Consider the following 22,765-nt stretch of genomic DNA (forward strand, 5'->3'; position numbering starts at 1 on the left):
GTTCGCCAGCCTGTAAGCAAGGCCTGTGTACACACGTTCCTCTTCTCCTTCACGACGCCACTCCCGACATTAGCCACCTGCTACTTGTCTCGCCTTCACGTTGTCGCAAAAGCCTCCAGTTTCGCCATTTATTTTTTTTTTTCTTCTTTTTTCTCCTTTCTTTTTCTTTTTTTTTTTTTTTTTACGTTGGACGACCTCGTTGCACTTCCGTCAGGCCGAGAAGGAGCGAGGAGGATTCGCGCGGTAAGTCGATGTCTTGATGGAAGGCAGTGGCGTTCGGTTTGGTTAGGGTTTGTTTGTTCCGGAATCTGGATTGTCTTAACTCGGTTGGAATAACGCTCGTGGATTTGTAGTGTTTAATCTAGATTAAAGTGCTCGATCTGTGAATCATATCTCGCTCCCGTTGTTGTTACTATGATGCAATTTTTTTTCGAAGAATCAATGTTGTTTTATTAATTTTATACGAAATTAGGAAAGTACCATTTCTTTTTTGTGGAAGATATTTATCAATTTATATCGATCGAATTAATATTCCAATAGATTATTATTTGTAGTGTAAATTTTGGTAGTTTTTTTCTTCGACATTGTTGTTTGATTTTGCTTAAATCGAAACATTCTTAATCAACGAGTTTATTCCTAAAAAAAAATGTGTATTTTTATATATATATTGTCAAAGCATTGTCGCGAAACATCTGATATTTTTATCGTTGCTTTTAATCCATGAAAAATTTCTGGACGATATTTCACAGATTAGTGGAATTCGCTTGATGGAGGGACGATGAAATATTTATAGCTCTTTCAGCACGACGTCGGTTTTAAAATAATGAGTGAAACGCTACAACGACGATTTTTATAACAAGCGTCGAACGGTATTTTTATTTTTATTTTTTTTTTTACTCTCGTGTCTGCTAGCTCGCGAATTGTATTCGTTTTCTATATATATATATATATACGTAAAATTATTAAATCGCCAGCTAATGTGAAAATGAAAATCACAATAAAAACACGGGGAACGGGGAAATTTTCGTATCTCCTAGCTCCTTTCGCATTCCATCCACTCTCGTTCGTTTACCTTTCGTGAGGAAATTATCGACGTTATCGATGTTATCGTTGTTTCATCGTTAACCGAAACTCGTTAATTCGTTGAAACGAATTTTTCGGTTTTAGCTCGTCGATCGATCCCTTGGTTAGAATTTCCATTGCTCATCGGAAATCTTTTTTTTTTTTTTTTTTTTTTTTTTTTTCTTTCAATGCTTTCAATGTCTCGAGTTCGGTAATGGCGAAAGCAAGCTTGAAACATTTTCGCGTAACCGGTGGAAACAATACAGATTTGTTCGAATTTTTCACGTATATACGCGGCCCGTATTAACGTGCTCTGTAACGCACAATGGCCGGCTCGCGCCGCTGTTTCACAGTTCGTTACTTTTTAACGTATCGTGAAAAATATGTGTTCCACGGGCATGGACAACGACGCTTAACAAGAGTCAGTTTCCTGCACTGTCGAACAATGGCGGAACAGAACGAATTATTTCCCTGCCTACCACGTTATCTTTTCCAGGGAATCTCTTCTGCCTCTCCTCTCTTCTTCCGTTGAAATTAATTTCTCCCCTTCCAATCTATTCGCGTGTGCTTCTGTAAATACGCGGAACGAAAAATTAATATTCGGATGATACGTCGAAAAATACTTTCGATTTTTTTTTTTAAGACTCTATTGCGGGAAGCATTTATCTTTTTTTTTTTTTTTTTGTTTTTTTAAAATAGTTTAATTCGAATTAATTCCTGTCGTAGAATTTTTATAATTTGGATTTATTGTGCGAGACATCAATTTTGTACACAATTTAAATGAGTTTTCGTCTATCTAATTTCAGGATTCCAACGAAGGAACGTTTATCGTTTCTTCATTTTTCTTGTCACTCGCTATTTAATTTAAAGAAATTCTACAAACTTTCAAAGGAAAAGACAAGAAGATAGGAAACGCATAAAATATTTGGTTATATTTAAAAATCCAATTTTCCAAAACAATCAATTGATCAAGAACAATGCTATTAATTTGCTCTTAAAATTTAAAATTTATTAAAATTTATTAAAATTTAGATGAAAAGAAGAAGTATTTACGAAAAAAAACAAAATAACAAATAAATTACTCGGAGCGAAATCTAAAAAATTTATATTTATTATAATATGACCCAGAGAAGCAATGTTTCCACATCTTCACATTTCATTCTCTATCTAAAAAACTATCTAAAACTTTTATTTTAGAAAATTTCATTTTCATTTTCGAATCATTTCGAGCCGTCTTCGATTTTTCTGTACCACTGATCGAACTGACGCGCGTGATTTCATTAAATTTCATATTAGAATTTATTGAATCCAGATCCACGACTCTCCCGTAAACGCGCTCCCATCCCGAGGATATCCCGAAGGCGTGGTGGCGGATGGGGATGGACGAGGTTGGGGTGTTCAAAAGTGAGGTAATGCGATTACCGACTTTAGTTGCGGGGGTTGGCCGCGATACGAGGGGCGGCCCCAGCGAAAACAGATTATTTTAATTTAAAGCAACAAACTTCCTGATTCCTGTACACTATAATCCACACCGCAAATTTGACGTACGCGTGTATCCCGATTATCGAGGCCAGTCGTGTCTGGATTAAGAATTAGGAGAGGAGTGGAGGGGATGGGGTGGATCGTGATGAAAATTAAACAGATCCTTCGGCGGCCATTATTCTATTTAATTTTCCCGTTTTTTTTTTAGTATCATTTCTGCATTTATTACTCTCTTTACATATGTGTAAACTTGTTTTTTAATTATTTTTTCATATAAATATTTCACACGGTAAGTTTTTTCGATTAATAATCTTGCCAATGTATGAATCCTTCTATAAATCGTACAAAAATTTTCTATGAGATTTTATTTTATTTTTTTTATTTATTTTCTTCCTTTTTTATTTTGACTTCTCTCTCTCTCTCTCTCTCTCTCTCTCTCTCTCTCTCTTTCTCTCTCTCTTTTAATATCTCCTTTCTCGAATAGGCTCGTTTAGGTACAACGAATGCATCTATATCCAACCGAATTGAACTAATATATACACAGATACATGTACATTGTGCACGATTTGAATAGGCGAGGGAGGAAATAGAAAAGATGATTATGATCTTGACGACCATTTCTCGCGAATGGGATCGTCGAATCGAAAAAACGGGGACGAGCTGTAGCTGTAGAAGTTTCGTTGTCCCATTTTTCGACTTTCCTCCTTCGAGGTACCATGATTTAGGTACATCACGGAGGAATGGCCTGAAAGATGGATCGAAGAATTCGAAGGCAATGCTCGTGACGAAGGTAGAGGAAGAGAAAAGAAAAAAAAGAAGAATGTCGCGTTCGTGCATCAATCTTCGTTAAAGCTCGGGTAATTTATTTGATTTATAACGACGAAAGACGCGAATTGGTCTTTTTTTTTCTTCTTGTCCTTTCAATGTACATAATTACAATTGGTACAGTTGTAATTACAATTGGTACAGTTGTCGAATTTGCATCGCAGGTGCGAGTTTGGAAACGTAAAATTCGAAGTAAAAATCCACTCTCGTGTAATTCGCTTTATTTTTCGCATCGATCTTTTCAATAAAGTCCTTGTCAATTTGACACGTGAAATTAATAAAGGACCAAGTTATTCCAAATTTGGAATTTTCGTGGTTTCAACCATACGAAGAACTGGGGAGGAATAAGGTTATTGAACCCTCGACAATTAGAAATTGAGAAAATAGAGAAACGAAAATGAGATTAATAAGTCTAAATTTATATTGGTTTCATGAATTTCATGTCGATCAGTTTAAACAAACTGGTGGTTATTTTAAAATAATTGAATGAGGGACGACGATCGAATTAAATGCACTTTTAATCGATTTCCTATTTTATCTTCGATAGATAAGTTTTTTTTAAAAAAATAAATAAAACATGTATCCACGAGATTTTTTGTAAAAAGCTTAACGATAATAAACTTATATTAAACATTCTCGCTTAATTAACACTTTCGAAATATTTTAGAAGTAAGAGAAGCACAAAAGTTCAATCCCAAAGTCAAATGAGAAAAGATCAAATCGAATTGATCGACGATGTATCGAATATTCTTACTCTAAAATTCTATCTATTCTTACTCTTGTAAAACACAAGAAATGTGACTCGTTGACGAGAAAAAGAAAAAATTAAAATTCGACTTATATCTATTTCCAAATCGTCAACCGTACACGAAAATCAACATTAAAAATATCCAAGATACTTTTCCTAGCAAAAAATCAAAAGCCAAAGACAAAGATCATAATGGAATTATTAAACCACGATCCACCCCGTGGACCTTTCACCCCGATTAATATTATCAAACCGCGAACAGGGTCAAATGATTTATCGTATTCTCGGGAGCATGAAATTAAACGGTCCATCATCCGAATTTATAATTGTCGCGGTTTTCTCTTTTCCTCGATGAAGGGTGTGGGTGAACGCGATGGTTGGGATCCGATTCCCATTATCGAATCTCGGTCGCCGTTCGTTCGAGAGACGGCGACGTTGGAAATAAGCGACAGGACAAACGGCGGGAAGAGTTGAGATCGGTCGGGCGAAGGCGGGAAATGGCGCGGATATCCGACAGGTTGAGCAGCTCTGGCCGAAATAAGAGGGCGGGAAATGTAATGAAAATGGCAAAAAGCACTCAGCCCCTAATTAATGAAAGAAGATAGTTTTGTCCGTGGAAATATCCACCTTTGCGGGTCTGGGATTTGATCGAGTGACGCCCGCTTCGATTCGAATTTTTATTACGTTTATCAATTGGAATTAATTATAATATATATGCCATATTTAACGCGCATAAACGTGAATTGATTCTCGATTCGGCACGATACGATTAAATCCCCTGTGAGAAGGAAAGGAGAAGAGTATCGTAGAATCTTGGTAATTCAATTTTACGCTTGTCTTTTAATTTCTTTCTCATCGTATGAAAATTTATGAGGAAAAACGTTAAAAATGATTGATAATTTATATCTTTTTCTTCTTATTTATTCTCTGCTATTACGTTTTCATCACGAAGCAATCTATGAAAATATTTTAACTGCGTGTTTTAAATTTTCTCTTAAAGATTATATCATATTATTCAAATGAATTGAACTAGTTTGAAATACAATGGGTAGTACAAAAATAAAGTAACCAATATATATATATTTTTCGACATGTTTAATATATCAAATAGTTGAGGACTATTTTATATATCGAAAATGAATATTTTTATCCAACCCAATCAATTTCGCATTACAAATCGCGCGTTATTTAATTATCGTTATTTAATTATTCGCTCGCTTAATAAAATTAGCGCGCCATTATATTATGAAACGAGAAGAAGAACGAAATACGATGATACGTTTTGCGAAGCATTTACACTGTTTCTAATCTTACGTTACACGACTTCGTTTATTTCGTCGAAGCGTATCGCGAACCGTTGAGGATATATCCATAATATCCGGAAGACGTTTCACCAGTGGCTACGATATTTTCGAGTAAAAACGTTTTCACGTCACAATCGAAAAGGGACGTATCAATCGAGAGGGGTCCTTTTGTGAGGTCGATTGATATACTCGCGACCGCTACAAACATTGGTCGATCGAAAGGGAGGGTATTATGGCCCTGTCCACGATGAACAGGGTGATTTAGGGGAAGAAGTCGGTATTTTGGGGGACAGGGATACGGATGATGATCGTGTACAACGGGTGAAATGGTTTTTTTTTCTTTTTGTGTTTTATACATTTTTTGAAAGATCGTTGTGTAATTCAGAATTTAGGATATTTTGGATTAATTTTATATTCTTTGAATGATGAATTGATAATACGCTCCGTTTTCTGATTTGGTTTTTTTTTTTTTAATTTTATATGAGGTATAAAAAAGAAAGGTTAGAAATATAAGGGAGGATCATTATGATGCGTAAAATATATTAAAAAAAAAAAAAGAATGATAATAATAACAAAAGTTTCATTTTATTTGGATTATTTTACTTTGTAGGAATACAATTTGAATAATAATATTACCGTTATGGAAATCGTCTTCTTTCTGTAATTTTATTTCGATTTACATGCATGTTTCCGTGTATTTCCTCTTTTTGCGAGTGTTAATCCGTGCGTTTTTGTTAATGAAATATATCTGGTTTATAATAATGTTTCGGGTGAATAATAAAGTATAAGGATCGTGTATTGTTTTTAACGTTCGACGTGTGTTGTTAATTTTCAGCATTGTGCATCGGGGAATTACATTATTCAGAATTATAAGTGGATTTAAAACGATGAAAAGAGCTTTCAGTGATTTTGTTTTAACCGTTTCGTATCCATGAATATTCCGAATTACACTCCGCGCTCTTCTGAACAATTCTTTACGATAATTGCGATAATCATTTTTCAAAACGGAGACACTCCTTTTTCCTTTTTTTTTTTTTTTTAATACACTCCAGACATTTCAATAGAATTCACCCGCATATTTACAAAACGATAACACTTCAATTATTCCTGTATAATAATTTCTCTTTTCTAAAAATCAATTTCAAAGATCACATTTCATAAAATCTTTCCATCGAATATTTTAAATTATTAAACACCTTTCCGCACTTCGACATTCTATTACATCTTCTATTACACCTCTTCCAATGCTTTACATTCTCTCGAACTCCAAGGACAAAGAACACTCACAATATCCTTAAGATCTTTCGAAACGAAACGCCCATCAACCCTTTTAAGCGCGAAAACATTAACACACCTTGCCCTCCACACTTCTTTTCACCATCCACCGCCACGGTGTTTATCGTGTAATTACTAATTTTCAATTAACTGGCGGAGCCGGGCCCGATTATTTTTCGCTCAAGCGAAGATCGGTCGAAAATGCCGCGCTGTGATTGCTCTCCCGGTAATTAATTTTTCCATCGTTGTATCGAATCATCCAGGTTCGCCTCGATCATCGAGGTGGATGCCGCCTCTCACGCCTCCCCCCTCCTCCAAGATTTCCACGCTGCCAATTACCGCGACGTAGCCGGTGTTCCATGGATCATAGCCGGTATCAACGAGCAAACAAGCGACCACGGTCGAAATGAACGTGCCAATCTCTCCCCACCCTCTCTCTCATCTCTCGCGATCTCGTTCGATAAAGGATCGTAGCTCTATATATCTTGGCCGTTGTTTGGCCGCCAACGTGAAACCGTGATATCCACGGACAGGAAAAGGGGGGACATTTCGATCGAGCCATCAAATCGTGGCCAACGACGCTCATCAACGCGGTCTCTTCGAATGTTGAGAGGGGAGGTGTCGCGATAGCCTGGAAGAAGTGAAAAAAGGAGGAGAGAAATTGAGAGAGCTAGGTGACAGGAAGGGAGACGAAACGTTATATATTGGGTCGGGGGAAATAAATATTTCCGTTTCTTCTCGAATGGATATCGAGAACTTTCTCTCTTGATTGAATTGTAATTAACGTCAAAGAAATGTTATTCGAACTTTTTCCAAATATTTAATTCGATCACCTCTTGTAGAAGGAAAGAGACGAGGAAACGAGGAGGGGAGTAGGAAGAAAGAAAGGAAAGAGGTTTCGAATTTTCTCTCTTGATCGAATTGTAATTAACATCAAAGAGATGGCGTCTTTTGCAAATTCGATTCTCTCGAGCCGAAAAGTGTTATTCGAAGTTTTTCCAAATATCTAATTCGATCGTACTTCTTTCTCGTATCATTTTGTAGAATGGAAAGGGATAAGGAAACGAGGAAGGAGGGATAGAAGAAAAAGGTTTCGAATCTTTGTCTCTTTTTCCCTAATACGACCATCTCTTATAGAATGGACAGGGACGAGGAAACGAGGAGGGGAGGATAGAGCGGGAAGAAAGAAAGGGAAGAGATTTCGAATTTTCTCTCTTGATCGAATTGTAATTAACATCAAAGAGATGGCGTCTTCTGCAAATTCTCTCAAGCCGAAAAATGTTATTCAAAGTTTTTCCAAAAATCTAATTCGACCACTTCTTGTAGAACGGAAAGGGACGAGGAAACGAGGAGGGGAGGATAGAGCAGGAAGAAAGAAAGGAAAGAGAAGGAGCAAAGAGATTCGAGTAGAATCTCGATGGCTAAGTGGCCATCTTATCTTAACTGCGTCGCGGAGAGCATCTCTCTGCCACCCTAACGCTTCCTAAACGGAAATTAACGCCCTCCTCAGCCGGCGATGCCCTTCTCCCCCGTGAGGAGCAAATGCTCGAAGGGCTTTTGAGAACGAGAGGCAAAAATCAATGGATATTATATATATATATATATATACGATGGGTGCTCGACGTGAGCTTATCGGCTCGGTGATATCGAAAGGAAAGGGACACGATGCTTCTGGCCAACACGATTGTTTGCCGTACAATGAAAGCATTAATTTCCTGGGGTGGCGAGCCGAGGTTCTTCTTTCTCCCCTTCCGAGTCAACGATCCGTAGAAAGATCCGTCGAGGAAAAAGGAAAAGGTGTTGATGAGGAAACGCGATCGTATATAATAAATTTTTTATTCATTGAATCGTAATTTTTTTGATTTTAATCGTAGTATACTATTACTTGTTATTGTTAAGAAAAATTATAAATTTGATTCCCGTGTTTATTATTATTATTTATTTTTAGAAGAGAAAATTGAAAAGGGAAAAAATGGTAGACAAAATGGTTCTAGATAAAATGAAAATGTAGAATGTGATAAAAATATTTGCTTCGCTTGAACATGAAAATATATGCAAATCCCTTTTGCCTGTATGTATATGCATCTAGTTCAAGCATCGTGTATTTTAATTCTCTTTTTTTCATCTTTTTTTTTTTTTCACGTTTCAGTAACAAATACCCGTCAAAAAGATCAGTAACAAATTTTTAATGATCACACGTAATGACTGAAGCGTTTACAACAATCTTGACAATCTCGACTCGATTCATTTTGATGAATTTTTTCGAATAAGATCGATAATATTCGAGTTATTAAATTCTAAGATTCCTTCTCTGCTGATAGATGGTGGTGATAAAGAGAGAAACACAGAGTCATTAAAATCCAACGGGCAAAACGAATCGCCAGTAAATCCAAATTATTCCACAATTTCTCTTCTTATCGTTCCATTCTCTCCTCTTTTCTACGTTTCTACAAAAACGTTTAATCGTTCACCTGAATTATGAACCGAATATTCGTTAAAAGATTGATTATGGACCAACGAAGCGATACCCACCCCCACCCCCTCTGATCGAATTTCCTCGGCCATCCGGGGAGAGCGATGACTGATAATTACCCGATGATATGGTTAAATTTTATTCACGGGAATTACGTGGCCCGTTGAATGCGTATCGATGCATTGTGCCGATAATTACGTCGTATGAAATTATTAGCAACGCCACGCCACGCCACGCCGCGGTTCCGTGGTTCTTTCGTCGAATGACGATGAATGATAGCCACGATGAGAGATCGAATTTTAATAACCTCCTTTCGCCTTGAATTTCGAATGGGGAATCGAGGTTGGGGAAAATCGGTTGGGGGAAGTGATCGCATTAATCTGGACGGAACCTGGAGTGTTGCTGAGAAACACCGATGCGGGATGATAGAAGAATATAAAAGGCGCGAGGAAAAAAGGAGGAGGGAAGAAGCGTTGCCACGCTTCCAATGAATTATGCATTGGTTATATTATAACGCGAAAGTATCAGTTTAGCGTGTAAATATGCAATGAGAATGTAAAAAATGGTGGAGGGAAAAAAAAAAAAAAAAANAAAAAAAAAAAAGGAAAAGGGAAAAAATTCAATGTAAATTCCCTCATCCCTCCGACCAACGACTCTGTTTTCGATGACCTCGTTATATTCGACCGTTTATGAATAATTTTGCGAACACTTTTTACGAGCCAAATATTCTCGAAGTTTAATCACGAAATCGACACCATACATCCCTTTTACAAACGCTCCTTCGTTCACACTTCTTCTAATGCCTCGCGCGATATTTATTTTTAATCTTCTATATCGTCTCTGCAATAATATATATAATATATATATATATATTCAATATTACAATGCATCTCAAGCCCTTGCAAATTTCGAAAAATTCAAAATTTTAAAATTGAAAGGATTAAGCAACGGTATCCAATCTTATGTAATATCGAATCTATCCAGAAGCACATTGGCGACGATATTTTATATCCATATAAAAGAAAAAAAGAAGAAGAAAAAGCACGGGGCTCGATGGGTGATGAATATTCGAAACGACGAGGGTGGGGGAGGAGGAGGCGTACGATGACGAGTGGCGCGAAGTGGCGGAAAGTTTCCTGTGGCGTATCGCTTTTACCGCGCGCGTATGTGCGCATAAACGTCAGTTACATTAACGAGAACGCTCGATATTCGGCCCGCAGGTCTCCGTGCAGGAGGAGGGCGAGGACAAGGGACCAATTTGCCCTCCGCTTCCGGCGCAGTACCACCCGGCCGCCTACGCCACGACGACACCGCAACTACACAAAACTATCACGGATTACAGCGGTTGGTAGTTGACGTTAAGTGCGACACTTAAGCCTTTCGAATTTCCAACCCATGCGCACGAACAGTTACGCCGATTTAAATTAATTCGAGCCCGGCTCGAAGGAGGAGTTTCACGATTATCAACAACGTGTTCCGCCAAGTTTATCAACCCGAATTTCCAGCTCGAAATTTTCGTAAAAGTTCCACCCGAATACGGACGGTTACACCTTTCGTCGATGCAAATACGTTTGCATTGGAGATCGGTGATGTTTCGGAGGGGAGAGGGAGGGGGTGCGGAGGGAATGTACAGGTGCGCGAGATCGGTTGGTTAGATTAATTTTCTCCCCCCTGTGCTTTGGAACGTATCGTTTGCATTACGTTGCGAAGTTGCAAATTTTTCAGTCGATTCAACTCATTAATTCGAAAATTTTCACTTTGAATGAAATATGAAAGGTTATATGTATCCCTTTGCACTCGAATCCTCGGCCACCACTTGGATTCGAACTGCGACGATACTTATTTGTGTTTGATTTTTCTTTTTCTTTTTCTTTTTCTTTTTTTTTTTTGGAATATAGCTTCGTTGGGATAGATTCCTAAGCTCTTTGCGTCAAATAGGTAGATTTTCTTTTGTGAAATTGAGAAAATGACGCATCTTTGGCATTCGTAAGCGTAGAACGTGATAATGAAATTAGAACGACGAAATTTATTTCTATTCATAAAGAAATCGACGATAGGGAGAAGGAAAGCAATGATGAAGTAAGAGAGAAATAAGAATAATAGACGATGAATGTTAAGAGAAGAATTAAGGATTTCAATTTCAACGAAATAAAAAAATCGAAAACGATATCGCTTTTTAAAAATATCGCACGAAACAACGATATAAAGTTTAACATTCATAACAAATTTTCTTTCTTTATATATGTAAAGATACATATTAAGAATATCAAAAATATAAAAGTTTTATACGAAAAAAAAATCGTCTCGACTTGTTCGAGCGCAAAGGGATATGCACACGTTTGATTTGTTTCTTTTTTTTTTTATCGAAAAATGGGACGAAATCGATCCTAAAATATTTTGAATCGACACGACGAATATGTTTCGCTCTCGATAAAAAGAAAAATTTCAACGGAATTATTTCGTGAAGTGTATACTCATAACCTTAGCAACGTTTCCCTACCCTCGATGCGTGTTAACGCGGCGCGTAATTCAATAGCGGGAAAACTGGAAACGAGTGGCCCCGCGTTGCGGTGCATTATCGAGTTTGCCTTTGACTAAAATTACATAAAATCGGAGGGGTGGCCGTGGGCCGTATGGCCGTCGAACGATAAACGCGCAACACCTACCGTGATATGCGAGCGTGCACCGTTCGAATTAAATTGCGGTTCTAATGATCGACGTGATATTATAGAGTTCGTGGTACTTAAAGTCGACGCTTGAACGCTCGGAGGGGCGCGAATCATAAAATGGCGCGTCGATTTACCCTGACCCCTCCCCTTCCTCCCGTATTTCAATCCGTCTCGACGTTCGCTCGCTTCGAAACGCTTTTTGATTCCGCTTTTTGATTCTCGGCCCGGAAGATCAAAGTATCTGCGAATTTCGTAATTCTCGCGCATAATAATTTATCCTCGGTCATAATTGAAGGCGAATGGAAAAGAATTCGTGTTAACTCGTGAACGGAGTTTTGAAAAGTATGGTTCGAATCGAGCCCAGGAATCGCTCGAATAGTTGACCGAGTTGTTTCGTTTCTACGCCCAGATGGATGGTATGGAACGGATGGTATGAAATTTCGTTCGTATCTCGAACGAGAGAGAGAGAGAGAGAGATTAAAAAATAAATCTCCTTCCGATTAATCCTGAATCGTGCACTTGGAACAAAGCTGGCGATTAATTAACCCTGCGTATAACCGATTGCGCATAATGAAACGCTTGGCTAATTTCGCAATTTAATCGCGAGATTCACGTATATCGTTTGAATTACGAATGTACAGGGAGATTCGAAAGTCTTATTTATCGTTCTAGAACTTTATCTTACTTCAATGATATTCCTTTAAAAAATTTAATATTTCCAAGGATGTTTAATATTCCTTTCTTTTCAACGTCCCTCATCTTTTCGAAATGATTCTCTTGATACTTACTTGTAAAATGTAGATAAACTAAAGAAATAAATTTTTTAAAGAATCACTTTTTCTTTATCAGCAGATTCATCGAGTATTCGAGAAATATATTAATTCCCAAAGATTGATCTAATCAACTTTTGAATGACTTAATCGATAATTGTGATTAATCGTAAAAAAATTTATAAAAATAATAAGACAAAAAGTCACTTTTTACTCTCAAAGAAAAAAATTAAATGCTCAAAGTTTCGAGGAAGTAGTGTAGTAATGTATATCTTTCGCGTGCCCCATCGTGTCTCTAATCTTGTCAAAATTCTTTTTTCCTCCCCTCCACTGTATCACAGGGATCACGGAGGTGCAGCCGGTTATTCCACTGTTGCTGAACACTGCGATCAATCTTGCCAGGCCGATTCCATCGGTTCAAGAATATCCATCTAACCCGCCCCCCATACCGCCGCCACCGGAAAAGTATTACGCCAGCACGGAGATCTGTAAGGTGAGTATCAAAAAAGAAAAAAAAAAAGAAAAATATAGGCCGGTCATGCGATCCATGACGATTGGCGAGTTGTTGGGCATTAATGCGGGCCACTTGAGCGACTGGAACTGTGTCAAACACCGGTTCGTGACTTGTGGATCTTACGTCGCCATGGCGACAACCGTTTCGAATCGTTTCCCTTAACGCCTCGTTGTTTTCTGAAGACGCACGCGTTGAAGTCAAATTTGATCGTTGCGCGAAACGGTGTTTAAATTGGACGAGGGATCCTCTCGATTGGCGTGAGATTGTTTATGTTTAGTGAAGTTTAGTCGAGGATTCAACGATCGACTTTGATTGATCTTTAATTACTTGCTTCCTCTACTGTTAAAAGTAGAGGAAGGGTTATCAGGATTAGAGATAATTCTATTATCGAGTTATAATCGATTGTTTTTTGTGGTAACGCGTGATCTATGTATTTTTAAATCGATAAAGATGTCTATTGAAATCGAAATTTTTAATCTCGTTCACATAAAATTGGAAAATTTCTTTAACTCGTTTCTATGATGTAATTATATTTTTAGAATGAAATTTTCTTGTTTTGCACTTTGTTTTAGAAATACATTTTGTACGAAACTTTTATTAGATTATATAATTGGAGAGAATTACAGGTAGAAATTAAACTGAGATATTAAAAATGCGTTAACTTGGAATTTTCCTGAAAATTTGAAGATACATAACAAGAATTGTTGGACGGATGCGGAATTTCGTGTATCTTCGTGTATTTAATTTCATGCTTGAGTGCAAAAAAAAAAAATGCACTTGCACTCCCTTCTAAGGGCGGAACCTCTCAATTATAAATGTTAATTTAAATTTAGCACACGTGTTCGCGATTTTTACACACAAAAAAAGGCGAAGTTAATTCGCGATATTCGGGGTAAAACGGTAACAGCGAACAACAACAGTGAAAAAATAAAAATACGCGATCAATAATCACGGACTTTATACATTTATCGGGCGGTGATCATTGCACGCTTTCGTAAGACGTCTCCCCGTGCAAAGGTCTCGCATTAGTCATGATTGATAGTCCTCTCCGGTTCCCCTGTTTTTCGTCCATTAAGCTTCATTATTCTCAGCGCGATGCATTTTAACACGCGCTGTTGAACACGCGGTGTACGGCGAACTTTAAACGCTCTAATTAAAAGGAAGAAGAAAAGGAAAGAGTGGAGGAACGAGGCGGGGGCAAAAAAAAAAAAAAAGAAAAGAAAAGAAAATAAAAAGAAATAAGGGCGAAAAGAAATCGGAACCGGAGTATAGAAAATTAATCACGACGTTAATTTCTTTCTTTTTTTTTTTCTTTTTTTTTTTCCTCTCTAGCGAACTGTTCGAGCCAATTCCTTTGAAAATGAAATAAGTCTCGAGAGTCATTTTTCTTAAATGCCACGAGCCACGTCGCTCTCCACGTACGCTTGTTACGTACTTGTTCATCCACATGGATGGACGATAGTAAAATTTCTCCCTCCAAGTAACCGAGATGGGATAGGTATTCGAATTCGAATCTCTGTATTCACAAACCACCATTTTAATTTAAAGAAATAAAAATAATAAAATAAATTTAAAGAAAGGGGAATTAGGTGAAACTCCATGTGATGTTTTCTCGAAACTCTTGGATAACTGTTGCAATTCTTGTCTCTCGTCTTCGAGTCGAGCATTACCGCTGTCTCGATTTTTATCGCAGAATTCCCTGCCACCGTTGCCACCATCCCCAACACCGAGCACACCGCCCCCGATGAGCGCGAAAGCCTCGAGCAGCATGACAAGCTACAGTCCCGAGGACATGCTCACCGAGGAGGAGGACGAGGTGGCCGAGTGCATCTTAGACTTCCCCCGGGAGAAGCTGAACATCGTTGAAAACCTCGGTTGCGGATACTTCGGCGACGTTCACATTTGCGAGGTGGACAGGTTTCCAGGCTACGACGAAGTTTTCCGGAACACGACCAGCGACCTGGTGATCGTTAAGTCCCTGAGACCTGGATCCTCGGATGCGCTTAGGTAAGAGGCTTGTATTATCGAAAACGCAGCGGGAAATTTCCGCGATATTATCGAGATCGATATCCAGAATCTTGGTTATATATAATTTTTTTAAATCGAAAGGAAAGGAGGGGATCTCGTATCGTCGAACATCGGGAAATTTCCGCCACGTCGAATCGAAAATATGGAAAATCTCGGTTGTAATAATTTTTCAAAGCAGAAGGGCGGGGGGGGAGGGGGAGGGAGGAGGAAAGAGATTATTCGGGCTCGAGGAAACGTATAAATGCAAAGAAAAGATCGAAAACGTTGGATCGGATGTTATTGGATTATTGCGCGTATCATAAAGATGGAAATTCGGGTGGAGAATTCTTTTCATTCGGCGATCGTTGGAAGATAATATTGGAAAATATTTTTTGGAACGGAAGCTAAGTGGTTTGGCGCGAGCCATTTATATTGATGGATCTTTTTTTTATATAATCGAGAGAAAATGAAAGGGACGTAGGAAGTATGGAGATGATAAAAATTTCACGTCGCAAAATATCGCATTTATACGAATTTCATTCGTCAAAATTAAATTGATAGAAAAAGGTAAAACTCGTGAAATTCTAAATATCGTCAAAATAATTGGAGACGTATTTTTTTTTTTTTTTTTTTTATGTCGAGGAAGGTTAACGCTATAAATTGAGTATATATGCGCGAAAATTGACAAGGGAATTTCGGTATGACAGAGCGTGGCACCGAGCCATTGCCACCGAAATGTATCCAGCTGCAGCACAATAAATTGCAGCCGTGTCAATAGCAGAGTAATAATTGAGTAATAGTTTGTCGCGTGTGTAGCACGTAGAACGCTTGTTACACCGCCGTGAATGAAAACAGCGTAGGCTGTTATCGACAAACAAGCGAACGATCCGACCCGTACGGGGTATCTAGATACGTTTATCCTCCCCCTCCGAAATAAAATAGAAGGAAATAAAAGGGGATGGTAAATCGTACGTATCGAGTGGAGAATTATTAAAAAAAAAAAAAGCCAGAGTATGGAAACGGAATTATCGGTTTCCATCGTCTCGTGCACGAATAAACCTTTCGATCCTCCGAAGTATCGGCCAAGTATTTTCTCCGCCACGATTTACCGCGCCAATTTCTTCGCGCGGCCGTCTGAGCGAAACAACGTTGAGGAGGGGGAGGGGGGGGGGGTTGTTGCGCGTCGCGCGGTAGAAATCGGGAATCGATAAAGCTCCACGGCCATAATTAAATTTGCCGATAGAAATGAATCGAACAACGCTTTATTGCCGCACTCGTTTCGAGTCGGGGTTTAATAGAGTGGGCCGGAACTATTAAGCGATCCGATATTTCACACCTAACCGAAAATATGGGAGGAAAGTATGGGATTAAAATGGTGGGAAATTATCCCGATTATGGATCGATACTTTGATTATCCGTTTCGCTCCTATCCTCTCTGATGCTGATCCAAGTTGAGAGATGGAATATATATATATATATATATATATGTATATGTATACATGGGTCATGTGTGGAAATTTATCGATTATATATTTTGAGGGGAGAGGGGAGAGGGCGGGAGGTTAATAAGGCGATAATTCGATGAACAAGGTGCAAAGTGATTTCACGCGTAATGACATTGATTGGCTGCGTATTAAGTTGTCGGGGCGCGTTAATGCGGGAGAAAGTGTTTAAACTGGTCGATGACCGGTTTGTAATCGAATAACTTTGCCCGCGCTCGTTGTCGCGCACTTTTCGCGGCAGAGGTCGGCTATTAACCGAATCCTAAAAATCCTTCGGCTCGTTTCGCGCAATTGACGATAAACTCTGGGAATTTATACTGTGGATATGGTGTATAGAAGTTTCTCATTGACTCGACGTTCAACCGTGGAAAATTTAAATCCGTCTCGTGTCTCGGTCGTTTTGATAATCGAGTTTAGACGTTTTTAATGCGCACAAAGCAACGTTTCGCAAGTTTCTCGTTACGTTTCTCCAAGTTTATTATTAAATAACTCCGGCTATAAGTTTCAGAGTTTCCGGTTTCGTTCAGAAATTTTAGAATCGTATTTGAAATACATATATTTCCTGAAAATATCCTAAAAATAAGAAGATTCGATATTTAACTCAATATTCAACTCAAATATTTCCAGGAATAAAATAATCATATCCCATATAATTTACGTTAGGTTACGGGTTTCCATTAATTCTTATTAAAATTAGCAATTTAAATTGCTAATAACTCCGAAGATAATAACCTTCGGTCAGCAAATCAAAGTTCACTAAAAGCGCGAAATCTTCGCCTTTGAAATACTTTTTCATTTATTCCGATTCGACTTCCGGTTCTTCTTGAAATATCGTCCCGTAAAGAAAAGGTAACTTTGAATCGTATCGTAAACTCTATTAAAATTACGAAAACTTTGAATCGTTATAACTTCGAAGGTGGCGACTTTCGATCGATCAATGAGAAACCATTGAAACCACGGAACGTTTCCTTTCAAAACACTTTTCGATTTATCCCGATACGACTTCTGGTTCTCAAGATATCATCGGGTGAAGAAAAGGGTAATTTTTAATCGTTCATTATCCTCGTCTTTGTCGGCCTCGAATGCTTCTCGCTTCTCCAAACTCCAGATAAGTGACAGACGAGATTCCTGGAAGAACGTAATACGCGTTTCCAGAAAAAAATATAGGATATAACATAATATAATCTCTTAAGCGATATGGAAACTTCCAGTCTTCATATCTCGGCAGCCATTGAGTAGCAATTGAGATATCGGGATAAAACAAAAAGGATTTTCAATAGCTTTTCATAGTTTCCTTTATATTTCCGAGCGAGTTTTGATGTCAAAAGTTGTAACTTCTTTCCCTGTTTTTTTTTTTTTTTTTTTTTTACATGAAAATTCGAAGCATTTTTTTCTAATTTTACATTTTAATCGAAAAGATAAATGATTTTTATAAAGGCATTTGAAATTACTCTTCGATAAACGGATCTTTTGAAAATTCGATGCAATTGCAAACACACCTGTATCTTTTTCTATTTAATTAACCAACGTTTCACACTTCTAAATTCTGCATATCTATATCGTGATGTACGTGATGTAAAATTCATGAGGGGACTAACATTCTCGGCCGAACTTTATGCATTTCGTCTCCGTGGAAGTCGATCGATTTCGAGGCGAAGGAAGCGGAGGCGGAAGTACACGATAAAGCGTGTCCCGGCGTGGAACACGCGCTGCGTTATCGCTGGCACGGCGAAAGGATGATCCGAGTAGACAGGATCGGGGGATTACAGGGCTTGCCTTCGCTCGCGGAACGTGTATTGTCGAGCGGCCTCTTAACGGGATACCGGAAGTACAATCGTCCCCGTTTATCCCTTTCTCGCTCCATCTCCGCCAACGTTTCTTCTCCGCGGAGAATAAAAATATCTTGGACGGTGAATCAAGTTTCTGGCCGAAATTTATTAAAATTAAAAAAAATTTAAGATTTTTTGAAAGTATCGTAAAATTTTGAAATAGAATCTCTCTTCATATGAAATTTTGGGCCACTTAATTTTTAAACCTCCTCAATTTTCTAATTTGATTCGTTAAAGATAGATAATATTGTATCGAATTTCAATTAAAACGATCGGGTTCTCTTTCCTCTTCTTTCGAAATTTTTCGCGATATCTTTTCCCTCGAAAGACCTTCAGAGAATTCTTTCCATAACACGATATATCGATCGATTAAAAAATCTTGGCTGGAACGATTCCCCTTAATTTCTAATGTCCATCCTCCTAGCGAGATTTCTTCGTTCAGCGAAATTTTTCGAAAAATTACGATTCACCCTACGTCGGCGAGAAAGTTTCGATTCGAAACTCCACCATTCCGGAAACTTGTTCGCTGACCTCCCCAGAGGGGCGCATTTCCCGGAATTGCCCCCCTCCCCCACGGTCAACGCCGTGGGTGGGGGAAACAACTTCTTTGTCTCGCCTGGAAATTACCCAAAATAGCGAAATTTATTAATTAAGAGACGGGATGGTGGGGCCAGCGTCTACCTACTACCGGCCATAATTACCGGGAAATTCGTTGCAACTTTCCTCGTTCGAGCATCGCATATAAATCCTCCACCGTTCCGCGAATAATATACGAAATCCATGCAGGATCGATCTTTCGACGAGAGGGAGCGTTACTTCCCTCGGACCAACTGCGCCGGACGTTGTTACGCCCGCCAGCAAACCCTCTTATCGCGATCCTAAATATTAGACAACCGAAACACAAGCGAAAAGCTCTGTTAAACACAGAACTCGCAGTTCTCGAAACGATAATCTCAGCAGTGGCCATTATCCCGGGCCCCGTGTTACGTAGCTTTCACCGGCTACAAAACCCTCCTCCATTCTTCCGTTGTTTCCCCCTCTCCCCTTCTCTTTTCATGAAAGGTCGAAAGGACGACGCAGAGAGAGAGAGAGAGAGAGAGAGAGAGAGAGATGTATATATGTGTATCCCAAGAGGAAACTGAATAACTTTGCCAGTGTGGTTGGTAAGTCGTGCTAAAGCGAAGAAATTACGTGAATTTATGGATTTTGATCTGCTCGTTTTTTAATTTAATTAAAAAAAAAAAAAAAGATAAGTCTACGTACGTGATATTTATTTTTTCTTATCCTCTTTCACTTATGCGGATTAAAGGAGATGTTCGAAATGATGGCTTTCCTTCCTCTCTTTGAAGTTTCTAATCGAAGTATCTAGAATATTCTATAATGTAAGTGTGCAAGCACGGATCTCCTATTTTGTTTCGTATAAATATTTAATAATATTTAATAATTGCACTAACTATCGTGTGTTCGATGCAGCCTCCATTCCAACAATTCGCGTACTGTTTTTTTTTTAAAATAAATAAAGAACGAGTTAAATCCACGAGTGTCATCTCTCAATTCTAAAATATAATCTACCGTTAAAATTATTATCCTTATCCTGTTTACATATGAAATCCATATAATCCAATCGAATCGTCGTTCGAACTTATTGCCCAAACTCTCCAATCGGAATTCTCTGGTGGACCTGTTCTCATCCAACTCTATTGCCCGACCAATAATCCCTCGATTATTTGAACAGATCGGTTTCTAGCGCTCTATATAGTCTGAACGCCTTCTTTTTCGAATGCCTATAGCAACGACTCTATAGCAGTTCTGTTCCATTCTTCTGCTCTCTTTTCTACCCGAACTTTCGCTTATTCAAACGTTCTGTGGCTAACGATCCCTCTACGATGAGTTATAGCCCGACCGATCTCGTTCGCTTTGTGCTTCCTATTATTCGAACCTTCGATAATAAACAACTCTTATTTTTCTATTCCAATGATTCCAACGTCCTGTGATCCGAATATCTAATAATCCAAACTCTTAACTTTTTGTAACAAGCCTGATTCCATTTTCTGACCTTTGGTCCCAGTTATCCAAACACATTATAAGTCTTAACTGTTATATATTTATATATATATATATATCTCGATATACTCGAGAGAGTATATCACATAGTTTATCTCGAGTATAACCTCGAGTCCGTATTCAATAGCCGGCCCGGGTTTGTAGGGTGGCCGACCATAAAGATATTACTTCTTTGTGTCGTGTGTTTTTTCCAGGATAGAATTTCAAGAGGAGGCAAAAAAACTGGCACGGCTGGCCGATCGGAATGTCGCGCGGCTGCTCGGCGCGAGCCTCGGGGACGACCCGATGTGCATCGTATTGGAGAACGGCGAATACGGGGATTTGAATCAATATCTGCAGAGGCATATAGCTGAAACGTCGACCGTGCACACTGCTAAGACCCTCAGGTACGAAGACTAATTAATTATTATATTATATATGTATAGTCGTATATATATATGGAGGGGTAATATAGGGTGGATAAACTCGTAGAAGGTCGTCGTTAAAAATCTTTTTGTAAATATTGTCTCTTTGCTTTCGCGTTTACGAGCGGCTTATCGTGGATTACGAGGGTTTTGTGTCTCGTGAAGTAGCGTGAAGAGAGGGGACATTGCCGGATTTTTGCGATATTTGTGAGAACACAGAAGTGTTTACGTTATTCCCCCTCCCCTCCCTTTTATCGTTCAATTTCTCTCTTTTAAAATACGTTTAAAATTAATTGTAATCGAGAGAGCGTAATTCCCTTTTTATTTACTTGTTTGAATATATTCTATTTATATTATTTCTTAAATTAATTGGTTTGAAAATGATGTATTTGATAAAATTTGATTAATTATCGGGATGTAACTTTTGCTCTTCTTTATAATTTTATCGGAAACAAATATCTACCTATACCAATATTGTCTTTGTGTTGCGTCAATTTACGGAATTCGTTTGATCTCTTTTCGCTATTTTTAATATTCGAAACTTTGGGAATTTAATCATATATAGAGCTTCTTTATTTCGTGTGCTTTCATTCTGAAACTGTATTCAACTTTCGTCATCAACTAAATGATTTCATTTAAGTATTGGATTTATTATGGAAATGTAAAGAATGAATAATTAATCATTTCATGAATAATTTTCAAAAGCAAAACTAATTAACTGTGCTTTATTTAAATTTGCACATGTAGAAAATCAATATGGAATTATAAAGAAGTATAATAATTGTATTAAAATTTTAAACGGAATTCATTTCTATAAAATACAAAAAAAAAAAAAAAAGAAGATACAATATTTCTAAAATATTCACTCGTAATATTAAATAAATTACAAAATATATATTTATCAATTTGCCAATATTTTTCTTTTTAATTAAAAAACAAATTAAATTGAGTAATATAATTTATATTCATATTTTTAAATTTAAAAAACAAATTGATGAAATATTAACAATTTGTATCAATAAATATCTCTTATTTTATTCAACTTTCTATCATCCTCTTTCTCAACATACTCATCAAACCGAATAATCTCAATCTCCCCCTTTCAACCAAATTCATATCAGGATTAAAAATCCCCGAATCGAACTTGAGACGCCATCCTAAAACAAGCAGCCACTGGCCAAGCACGCCATAAACTGAAATAACGATTCCACCCACCGATGGATACTCGCGAGTGGAAACCGGTATTCCGGTTAACGATGACGTTCGATGAGCCCGATTTTTCGATTTTTATCATCGATACCCCGTCACGTCCAATCGCGTACATACCGTGCACCATGTGGATCCCAACGCGTGGATCGTATCCACGCCTCGTTGGAAAATGCTCGAAATACGAGAAATCGGGTGAAAACGAGAGAGAGAGAGAGAGATCGATGCTCGTGACAGCTGTCGGGCGGGTCGTGTTTTTCCCGCGCGCGCCCGTTTCCGTCCCCTCTCCCCCCCGAATTGCAGAGAGAAAACCGACCGATAGAGATCTCGTATCCACTCTTTGTCTTCGCGCGGAACCGGCGAACCGTATCGATCTACACGAGCGAGTGGAAATTTGCGTAGCGGACGATTTCTCCGTGACAAATATTTCTCCATCTGTGTCCGGCCGATAAAACGGAACGACTTCTCGTACGATCGATAAAAGTAGATTTGCGCTAAGACTCTTTCACGCGTGCCCTTTTCGCATTCTTTTGCGATTTGCTACACGAATCGTTCTAGCTGTGCTATGATACGCGTTCCGCCGTGAAGATTCGACGCGGTATCTAATTATAATTCGAATTTCGAATTTTTG

At 38.2% G+C, this 22,765-nt stretch overlaps 1 protein-coding gene across 1 annotated transcript in view; it reads left to right on the forward strand.

Annotated features, from left to right (window-relative positions):
- The window catches only part of LOC122716581 (discoidin domain-containing receptor 2), a 116,975-nt gene that overhangs the window by 78,545 nt on the left and 15,665 nt on the right, over positions 1-22,765 (forward strand). Inside the window, exons 10-13 of the mRNA XM_043939807.1 lie at positions 10,390-10,513; positions 12,950-13,101; positions 14,816-15,129; positions 20,719-20,910. Coding sequence (XP_043795742.1) covers positions 10,390-10,513; positions 12,950-13,101; positions 14,816-15,129; positions 20,719-20,910 — 782 coding nt within the window. The remainder of the gene's footprint in view (positions 1-10,389; positions 10,514-12,949; positions 13,102-14,815; positions 15,130-20,718; positions 20,911-22,765) is intronic.

Source organism: Apis laboriosa, unplaced genomic scaffold, assembly GCF_014066325.1.
Source record: "Apis laboriosa isolate Shangri-la unplaced genomic scaffold, ASM1406632v1 scaffold47_cov149, whole genome shotgun sequence".
Classification (NCBI taxonomy): Eukaryota; Metazoa; Arthropoda; class Insecta; order Hymenoptera; family Apidae; genus Apis; species Apis laboriosa.